Source organism: Triticum aestivum, chromosome 3B (genome assembly GCF_018294505.1).
Source record: "Triticum aestivum cultivar Chinese Spring chromosome 3B, IWGSC CS RefSeq v2.1, whole genome shotgun sequence".
NCBI classification, from domain to species: Eukaryota; Viridiplantae; Streptophyta; class Magnoliopsida; order Poales; family Poaceae; genus Triticum; species Triticum aestivum.
In genome coordinates, this window is record NC_057801.1 from 847,958,771 (window position 1) to 847,969,966 (window position 11,196).

General features: G+C 41.3%; 1 protein-coding gene across 1 annotated transcript; it reads right to left on the minus strand.

The window, feature by feature from the left end:
* Nucleotides 1-2,331: 2,331 nt before the first annotated feature.
* On the minus strand, nt 2,332-9,732 carry LOC123067088 (probable protein transport Sec1b). The gene is made up of 21 exons (XM_044490031.1): nt 9,519-9,732; nt 9,386-9,444; nt 9,065-9,146; nt 8,503-8,581; nt 8,090-8,140; nt 7,887-7,983; nt 7,778-7,810; nt 7,225-7,353; nt 6,347-6,535; nt 6,150-6,233; nt 5,973-6,068; nt 5,829-5,899; nt 5,234-5,330; nt 4,796-4,921; nt 4,626-4,721; nt 3,826-3,945; nt 3,673-3,753; nt 3,146-3,345; nt 2,915-3,008; nt 2,741-2,830; nt 2,332-2,549 (listed from the first exon to the last, which is right to left on the minus strand). Exons 1-21 carry the CDS (start codon nt 9,589-9,591, stop codon nt 2,523-2,525), a joined length of 1,974 nt encoding a protein of 657 aa, XP_044345966.1. The 5' UTR covers nt 9,592-9,732; the 3' UTR covers nt 2,332-2,522.
* Between the last annotated feature and the right edge of the window lie 1,464 nt (nt 9,733-11,196).

Sequence of the window (11,196 nt, forward strand, 5' to 3'; positions counted from 1 at the left end):
ATTCCTTAGATAATTATCAGACTTCTTGTTCTCGTCCGATGTCTGATGCTCTTTGATCCACCGGATGTCAGGTAAGCACCAGATGTCCTATAAATCTAGCACTCGGCCATTTCCCTTCTGTTCTACACGATGCACCGTGTCCAGTCACCAGTTGTCCAATACATAAAGTGCACAAATAGCTCCAATTGCTAGATTTAGGGTTCCTATATATACCCCTGTCCAACTCTGGGAGAGGCTTGACCATTCATTTGAAAACACGCAAGAATCCCAAAGTGCTCCCTCTCACTATCCTCTACACCAAATCCTAGAACTCGACAACGAGATTTCTGAATTTCGGTCATTTCAAAAAATTCGGCAAAATCTCGGGCGAAATTGCAAAGACAAAATTTGACCAAAATATTCCCGAAACTTGACAGAAATTTGAAATCAAGCAGAGGAAAAGTAAAGTAAACTAGCTCTATGGATTAACAAAAAGTGCACTAGTCCAACGATGACCATCAAGTGTTAGTTGTAAACTTGACCTTATATAAGCAAATGGAGAAGTGACATGTGCATCGGTCCAACATAACCCTCACCGCTGCAGCCGTCAAGCATCATGCCGTGGCTTTGGAGAAGCAAGAGAGAATGAACCTGATGGGGTGGAGGAGGTGCGAGGAGGCCAACAACGGAGGTTGGATGTCCATGCGGCTTGATGCGGCGGCGGCGTGTGGATTACTCACTGGAGAGAAGCTCGAGATGGGCGTGGGAAGGCAGTAGGCGGACGGTAGTGTACCGTGGAGGTGGAGCGCCTTAGCCAGTGGAGAAGCTTGTCTGGTATCAGAAGTTTAGGGTTCGTGCATTCAGTTTCATGGTTTTGTCCCAGCCGAACCATATGGCAACTTTCCAGATGTCAGCCCGGTCCTGAACTTCCAAATCAGGCCAAAAAATTTAACTGGAAGGGACATATTCCTGAGATGGACGACATTTGATTTTTTCGGCCAAAAATTGAAACTATGGTTCCAATTGATTTATTTGCTGCCTACACACCGACCAACCATTATGGCGAACAAAAGAGACATGTGGGATGGCTTTGATACTCTAGGGATATATTTCGGTGATGTTGATAACTTTTTTTTTCTAATACAACATGAACTGATTATATATGTGTAAGTATGTCTCCACGATCGTAGCTATTGTCCCAAGTAGTGATGGTTTTCCATAAAAACTATATGAGTGCAAGCTAAATCAATCGATTTAGTTATACAATTATGTTCACATTCGTACAACTTAAGCATACATATGATGATGTTTTGTAGCAAGGTACTTTATGGATTCTTTTTGGGTTTTTTATAGCATACTTTGGAGTGGTTTCATTATCATACAACACATGTGAAATTGTTCAGCAGTATTAGCTATAACTAGACATGCCCCGGGTGCATGTATGTTATGTGTGTTCAGGCAAAAGTTAAATGCGAGTGATATAGAAAAATCCGGTAGTTTGTGAGGCAAAGTATTTCTGGCTTCATGGTGATCTCTCCCCCTCCCCCCCCCCCGCCCCTGGCCCGCGCCCCCATGCCAAAATCCTGGCTCCGCCCCTAGTGAAGAAGACAAGAAGGGACTACAGTTGCAAGTTTAGTCACATGGAGTCTGGAAGCAGCAACAGTATTCATAAAATCTCAAGTCGAATGTACATGGAGGTTCGATGCATGGACGAATCAAAATTGTTGGGGTATATTCACCAAGGTGGAGTTTATTGGAAGATAGGTTACAGTTGGACTTCAGTCGTACGGTGTGTAGACAGGGTATGTTGTAGTGTCTAGGACTCTTATGACCTCTTGTATAATGTGGGAGTAGATACACGATGTAACCTATTTCAACATAATAGCACAAGCATGCAGGGGGAGCCTGCGGCATGTGCCGGCGACTGGGCTACGGTATTGTAGCGTTGGCATCGGGAAGAGCGTCCAGAGTCAGGCCCTGGCACTGTTGCCATGTTGGTGATCCTCATTAACAATTCTTGGTCGTGGCTTGTGTGATTGCTTGTGCTTTGGTGGATCAACTATGTGCCTCAGATTATTATAACATTAAGGTCAGACCACAACCTCCTTCCTAAAAATAAGAATTAAGCACATCCCTAACAAAGAAGAGGTTGTTGATGGCAAAAGGAATGCAACCTCAAAAATTATGGTGGAATGCTTGCTTGCAAAATTATTTCATTAGGAGTGTAGGCCTTCGATTTTCCTGGTGCTGCTAGTTCTTTTGATTTCTTTTCCATCTTAGTCTCAGCTTTGGCAAATTTGATATAAATTTGCAAAATGAACAAATGGTGTTAGAACCAATAGATCTCAAGTGTGACAGGAGAATCAAAATTGCATCCTTTTTCCCTAGAAAATAGAATGGCATATACATGCCCCACACTTTACAACATATCGGCACGGCTCGCACTCTTGGTAGAGTGGAAAACAAGGGCAAAAAAATGTTGTGTAAGCTACTAGTATGGGTACTCCACAATCGCTCGTCTACGAGAACCGGCGACATCGCTCCTAGGATGGTCCTAGCGCCTTCAGCTTCTGCATTTACAGATTCAACGAGTGAGTACAGTTTATCATTATGTGCACCAGGAGTTTATTCTACGTTCTGGAAGCCGTGAGTTAGCATTCTGGATATTTGCTCATGTAGCTCTATTTGTATTGAGCCGTAGGATTTGGTGAAAAGGTTGCAAAACTATGAGACATTATAGGTCTACACAAAAAAGGCTTACCGAAATAAACTGTGGAGGATTATCGATGCTAGAGGACCCGAGGACGATTTCTCTCTTCAACTTCATGGTTAGCTTGTGCGCCACCCTTAGCTACTCCATTGAAATATAAGATCGATGAGAACATAGAATTTACGTAGTATGAATGAGAGTTAATAGATCATCTAAAGGACATACTTCAGATCGGGTTGCTCCACCAATCATGAAGACAAATATTCGGTTCCCTAGCCTCTTGAAATCACCTGATGCATGTCTCAACACGGAAGAGTCGCTGCAAATCAAATATATGGTCATGATAAGGAAGCAGCTAGATCGTGTGGAAACGATCAGAGCAAATAATATATGTGACCGCTTTGAAAATTTTGTACATCCCAAGGGTTCAGATGGAAAGATATCTTCAGTGAATACCTTGATTGACTATCATCAGAGTTACGGCCCTTAGCCCACTGTGGTGTGCGCCGTGATCTCCTGGACATGGGCTGTGGATTTTGTGCTGGTTTTGGCACCGATGCACCTTCCGCGGTCCCTTGAGAAGTAGAACTTGATTCACTTAAAGCTGGGTATTCATTTAGAGGTAATTCACCTTTGCTCAGTTTCTCGACCAGCTCCTATTGGAAAACCATGGAACTTCAGCCATTTACTATTTTGAGTCACAAATGGACATGAAAACACTCGTATCCAACAACCATTCTATTAAAATTAGTTGTACTACATTTGTCTAGTTCAGTTTGTTCTGAGACTTATTTGATCAAGAGAATGAAGACCACATCTTAAAGGCCACTTAAATTTGGAACTGTGTTTATTTTGCTTCTAGCAAATGTTAATCGCGGCATCACATGAGATAATTATTGACTGCATAAAGCACATGGAATAAAATAGATAAGAAGATATTTCGTTAAAGGGAAGTTTACTAGTAGTATATTACTATCACGTGCCTCTATAAGTGGGAAAAAACGTGATAACGCCCAGCCTTCCTCACCATCCTGCCGCTCTGTCCGAACACCAGTATTTTTTTTCTGGTGTGGAAATTAAAACCATGTCAGTTCAAGGGAACAAGCTATAAATTTTAGCTGAAACCATGACTTCACCTTTTGGGCATCAAATTTGAGAGAGAAACCGCCAGCCCGTGCATCCTTTTTTGCATCTGAACTAACCAAATATCTTAAGCTGTTTATGGCCTTCATATCATCTGATGGAAGTTTCGCTAGCTGCAAAGTCGATAAATTAGCTCACCATATCACGCAGACATGAATAACAAATTTTTTCTCAAGTTGGCTGATTGGTTTTTCCGTACGTAGCAAGAAAAAAGATGGCTTAAAGCTGGGTTAGGTGAAGCCATCTTATAAGTCACTTCTCACTAGTGAGTACTATGCTTTGATGCTTCTAACTAACAAAATAAGAGGTTTACTTCCTATGTTTTTGTGTACCTTCTGCATAATTTTTGCACCTTACCTAATGTTTGCCTTGGACCTACCTAAGTGGGTGATCAAAGCTATAGATAAGAGCAGAAGGGGGTCTCTATGGAAATGTCGTGATCAAGTTAATGGAGGTAATTTTCTTGTTTCATGGGAGCGTGTTCGGCGACCCCTCCAGTACTGTGGTGGGGGTGCTTGGCCGTGTATTTAGTTAGTGTTACAGGGAGTTACTTCTGGTGCTTCAGCCCTCCACGAGCTACTCGTCAGCTCAGTTATCCCTCGGGGGTGTGTTTGGTAGAGTTTCTTTTGTTCACGGCGAGTCTGTAATTCATCATCTCTGCGAGTTGGCCCGCTGGTCTCTCATTGTTCATTTTTTCCTTCTTAATGAAATGACACACAACTCTCCTTCGTAGTTCGAGACTACTACACTCATAAGCCATAACTCCAGCAAAGCAAAATTTAACGTGAAGTACCTGCATCAACTTGTCCCCTTTGTCACCTTCAAACTTGTCGGGACATACAATTGCATATATAATCAACAATCTCAATTTGTTTTCTTCACTCAAATTCTGGGCAATAGAACAAACATGTCATACCAAGCATAACACTGTACTGATAAAGTCAAGCATAATGCTTTACAAACCTGCTTTGACCTGAGCATATTGATCACCTCCTTTGCTCCTGCATCTCCAAAAACCAGATCCTGCTCCAACTGCCCAAGGTCACGGAGCCCGTACTCCCTGATGCACCTGTTGATTTTTCCTGCAATCTGAGCAAGAGCAGAAGAGCTCAAACAAAAGTAGAAGAACTTTTATTGCTTTGAAGTTAGAAATCAGGCCTATTAAAGGAATATTTTATTGAATATACTACACAATAGAACTAAGAACCTTATTCGAGTGGCCCATTTAACTTGCATTCACCAGAGTATCGTATTTTAACTATAATAATATAACATCTCGTTTTCACATTTTCATAGTCATTTCTTTAAGTAAAGAAAATAGTAAATTATGCGTTGTAAAGATAAACAAAATTAGAAAAACATAACAATTGCAAGGAAAATGATACGTAAACAAGCACTTACATCTATATGGAGGGTCAATTTATCAACTTGCTCACCGTACTGTGGCAAAGCTTGAACAATCCTTTGCAGATCTGTGGTTGAGATTTCACCACCATCTCTAATTGAGAACGAAAATATGTAAGCATGTACACTTTTTAAAATTAATTATGCATATGTTAGGCCATACATTCATCAGAAAAAAAAATTCTACTGATCAGCCTTTGATATACCTCTATATCAAAATACAAACTATAAGTTACATAGTTTTTCATCTCAAAGGATTTCTGTACTAGTCTTCAAGATTCCAAATAAAATCAGTTGCTCAGACAAGAATGGTATATCATAGTAAGATATACATCAAAATATGGCAGTTCAACAACTAACTATGTTGAAGATAAATAACCAACGCAATGGACACACAAAAGGTAACTTATAGCATGATTGCATCAGCAATCTAGAAATGTAGAATAGAATGGTAATTTTCCAAATAAATAACAATCTAGAATGGTAAAAAAACACCAATGCACTAGCATCTGCTACCATACCATAGTGCACTCCACTCTATGTTAAAACATTTACAGTTTTATTTCTTACAGAGCAAAGAAATATCAAGCACCTTGAATGAAGTTGTGCTGCTTTATTCTTTGATACAAAGGTATTCATCTTCTCATACAACCTCTCACTGGCCTGGCATTCAAGTTAGTGTTATAAAGCATAGACCAAATATAGCTCAACACTCTTAAATACCAACAAGACTCACATCAGCTATGTGAGTATGACGAAGCTCTATCCAGAGAGGATCTTGATCCTCCAATAAAGCTTCCTTCTTTTCAGGTTCTGAATCCCCTTTTGATACCTTCCAACAGAAAAGTAAATCAAAGAATAGGGAAAGTGAAGATAATATGTGTCTAGTACATAATGTTATATCAAAAAGTACCTCATATATGTATTTGTTGCCATCCATTTCGAGTAGATCATGGCACATTGCATCATAGGTCCATTCATGAATAACAGGTGCTATCTTCGCATTCATATTAAATTGTTGTAAGTTACATGAAACAATTCTTTGCTGTACTTACAAAATAAACAAATACATAATTCCTTGCAATGAAAATGAAAATTATGCTTTAGCACCTGATCTATAGGTCTGTCCAGAATAAGCAATTCACATGTCTCCTTCTGGGGAAATTCTGGAATTGTGGACTTATATTTTGACACGATTTCCCAAGTAGCGTTAGCCAGCCATTTTGGAACCATGTCAAATTTTGGTGCTGTTGATGGGTTTGCACTTTTAGGTGCTCGATACCGCACGGTAGGAAATTCCTGTAAGCACTAGATTAGCTTCTGTGTTTGCAAACGATGTTATAGTCCATTGACCACACAAGACAAAACAAGGATAAAGATCAAGAAGACTCCATTGATAGCTAGAATAGGAGATGTTCAAAACTGTAGCCTGCAGGTCACCACTAAATAGTGTGATAGTCTATATAGTAAAATGGTCAGTTGTCAAATATCCGGTCACAGGAAGACGTTTTAAGAGACTAGTTAACAATAATCAAGCCCTGGTATTCCAGTTGAGATATTTGTTTTGTGAAGTTTATAAACACAACCATGGCATTTCTTTATCACTTTTGTGTGGGTTCGAGAGGAGGGATATTCAGGTTGGGTATTTTGTGACCTGGGAAAATGGGAGTGCAAAATTGGAAAGAAAAAAACATGAAGAGCCACCAACTTCTTTCAAACATTGAGCACATATCAAAAGTTACACGGTCCCACTAGTAACCGTGTCAATATCATCAACAATAATCACTATATGTGCTGCACTAAAAATATAAGTTGGAAAGGTATCGATGGATGCTGAAATTAAGCAATTTTCTAATGATTTTGGACCGAGTTACCTTTTATGAAATGACGCGGTAACTTAAGAACCCAGCATACGAATATATAAGTTGTTCTACTAATTAGCACAGAGGGCATTAATAGATCAATGCAAATGAAGTTCCTTAACATACCTTCAACGATGCAAATGTGGTGGCTATGCGGCAAGCCATAGTGCTTATGGTGTCGTTGAATTTTTTTGAATTATGGTCATTTGCACCATATAAGTCGGTCAATGCCATGTCATGGTCAGTTACAAACCCCTACAGATATGCCGCCCATCATCATCAAAACTAATGTTTCTAACATCAAGTAACGAATTAGACACCAAAATATGAAATTAGAAAAAAATAGTCAGAATGGCATGCAAATACAAGTCCATTCAACATATCCAGCAGACCTCATTTGTAATGCTTTCAACTTCAAATGAATTCACGAATATTCCCACCAAGCTATCAAACTTTCGATTCAAGGATGGACCAGCTAAATTACCCTTCAGTGTGTGAATTCAGTCAATATTAAATTTATATGTTGACCTAGAGCTACTCCTTAACATGGCCACTGCCTATATTACAATTGACTCGAACTTCTATACTTGACAAGAACAAAAGAAAAACATAACATTGTCTTAGGCAGCAATCAACCATAGAAAGCAATGAGGTCATATAGAACGAAGCTTATGGGTACCTGCATGTCAATAGCAAAAAACTCCAAATTCATCTGCAATTAATAGAACCACAACATTAGAAACCCTATTGCCAAAGAATATAACATCCAAAGGTATTAAAACATTAACCTCTCTTAGTGCACCAATGCGTGGTATCACACTGCTGTCGTTCTTAATGTAAGTCACCAGCTCCTTGGGAATTGGTGAGCTGAAGAAGATGTATGCCCTAAAAGTTGAAAGTAAAACCTTTAACGTGTATGTCGAAGTCTGTTTCATATGAAGCTTCTGCAAATGACATTCCAGCTGTGAATTGAAATCTTGGCTCAACATACTTCCTGTATAGTGGACATCTCCCAGACATGTCGGATAGAAGCATTATGACACTGCAGATCACCAAGCTTTCATATCAAAGGATTATCTAAGGAGAATATACATCTGTCATGAACTAGCAAATGAGCTCCCAAAATAAGGAAGATGGACCAGCAAAAACTTACTCCCTCTGATCCGTAATATAAGAGCGATTTCAACACTAGTGTAGTGTAAAAAAACGCTCTTATATTATGGGACGGAGGGAGTAGTATTAAACAAGGTAGAAATGCAGTCCTATGATTTTGGGTTGGGATGCTTATAAATCTTGAAACATCAGAATCACTAGAAAAATCAAATAATGGAGCAAAACTACAAGTAAATGTATTTGCAATTATGATGTGGTGCTTACAGAAAGAGAAAGTTAGAAAGTCATTACTTTTCTTTCAGTGGTTGTACAAAGTAGATCACATCCATTGAAGGCATCGGCTCCCTTCGCTTGAACAAATCTTCCACCACTGCAGGATAGGACGACAGTCAGGTCACTTAACTAGCTTACTTGGCCATAATGCCAATCAAGCAGATTTATGGGAGCAATGTTGGCCGAATTGAGGACCTCCTAAAGGGTACCCTTGAAATAAAACAACATTGTATCCACCGGACGCGGATTATCTGAGTTCGAGCTCATACGCGTGCTCGGTGTACAGTAAAATCAGAAAAAATGACAAAAAATCCTGATTTTTTTGAAGCAAACATGACATTTGATTTGTTTGCCACGTATTCCACAAATGTCATTCAATGATGAAACTTTCCAAGCAGTCAAAACATTTGTCAAAGTTTGCCACAAAATAAATTCAGATTTTTTTATTTTTTTCCATTTGTTACGGATTTTACTGTTCATACCGAGCTCATATGAGATGAGAGTTGAGAAGGACACTTTTGATACCCACCACCTTATGCTTTCTGCTAAACGATCATATATCCAGGTTTGGGCAACTTACAAGAAACCCCTGCATCGGTGATTTCTGCCATCTTGCAAGCATAACCCATGATCCTCACCGTAAATTTATCCATGATAAGAACCTGCACAGAAGGCGTGCTAAACGATGTTACCTTTTATTCTTTTTGCCTGAGAGCTAATAACCCTGTAACTGATTAAGAGTAGCTTAAACTGATCTTCAGGACCCCAAACAGTTGCCAATATCATCCATTACTCGGGAAGAATCGCACAAACATCTTGTTGAATAATGAAACGTCAGCGTTATGAGCAGTTTAGAGAGGATCGTTGAGTGTGTGTATCCCTGCGGGACCTGAGGATGTACCTTCCACGCGCTCTTGTTCTCCTTGTCCTTGTCCGGCTTCAGCATGTCCTTGAGTATCCCTGTGGAGAAAGCCATTAATGGCGCGAGAAGGAAGGAGAGGGCACAGCACAGGAGAGAGGCGCTGGGTGCGTACGGTCGCGGCAGATGTTGCGGAAGATCCTGGGGTCCTCGCCCACGCCGTTGAAGTCCGCCCCGGACATCGACATCTTGCCGCCGCAGCCAACACGATCCGACCGACGACCTCCGCCAGTGCCGCCGCCACGACCTCCCTCGCCGGTCACCCGCACGTCGCCCTCTCCTGCTCCTCTTGCCCCCACGCACACGCATGCCGCATGCAGCTTATATCCTGATTTAGCCGGCCGGGAATGTCGATGAGCGCGCGGGGTGCGTGGGGCCCGCAGGATGAACCGGGCCGCGATTCCCACGGGGAGAAGGAGAGGCCATGCATGGGTGAATGGGGGGAGGGGCGAGGCCATGGTGCGGGGGTGGCACACGAATCGTAACCCATGGGAGTCGATGACGGGAGTCGCACGCTATGTGGTAGGGCGCTAATAGAAAACGTGTATGTCGATCACTAGGGCGCTTACATGATTATTCTAGGTTTAAGTTAGTAAACTACTAGTACATCCGTCCTGGTTTATTGTTTCCATTGTAATCCGTGTCAAATTTTAACCATCAATTTAACTAACAAAATGTTCATGCATGTCACTAAAAAATATATCATTAAAAACTATTCCTTCCGTTCCAAAATACTTGACTTACATTTATCCAAAAATAAATGTATCTATATACTAAAGCATGTCTAGATACATTTATATTTTAAATAATAGAAGGCATGTATTGTGAAACGGAGGGAGTATGTTTAAATACGAATCCAACGATATTGTTGACATGCACTAATATTGTCAGTTAAATCTTGGTCAAAATTTAGCACAATTTTTTTCGCAATAATAATAATAATAATTTAGCACAAATTAGAAAGAGGACTAATAAACTAGGATGGAGGTAGTAAATAGGAGCGTGCTAGACGCCGGCCGACCATCCCAAATTTGGGCCGGTCGCCACGCAACCGCTCGATACAGTTGTAGACAGCCATTGGATTTGGCATCTGCATCATCTTTCTTTCTCCCCCTGCTTCTTCGTTTGTTCTCCCATGTGCCGCCGCAACCGCAACTCGTTACCCCCCGACGACCCAGCGTCAATGACCTTGTCGTGGTGAGCATCGCGCTCGTCTCAATGGCCACGCTCGCTGTGGCGACTGTTGCTCTGGTCTCGCTGGCCGCGCTCACCCGGTGATCGTCGTGCTCCCTGTGCTCACCTGATCCAGCAAAAACGAGTTGCGGTTGCGGCTCCCCGATTGTATGGTTGTAGCATCGTGTGGTGGTCGTCATGCCATGTCGGTCGGTGTTGGAGCCCGCCGCAAGCCAGTTCCAGCTCGCCAGAAGTCATGATGAATGGATATATGTAGCAAAACCGTTGACGGTAGAAGCAAAAATCTGACACTGTTGCAGCAAAAATGTCATCTCGCCATCGGGGTCGCGGCTAAGTCGTTAATGGATGTAGAAAAGAAAATTCTCCGGTGCTAGCAAAAGAACAATGAAAAATCACACAAAAAAATGTCGCCGCCATCGAGGGGTCGTAGCTAACCATGAATGATTGCAGCAAAAAATGATGCCGGTAGCAGCTTCACCATCATCAATTGCAGCACAAATATTCGCCGGTTTCAGCAAAAACGTGTAGTTCGTTGTCACAGTCGTCGTAACTCCTCTGCCCTTTGTAGGTAGCGGCACCACAACCTTTAGTGATGCATG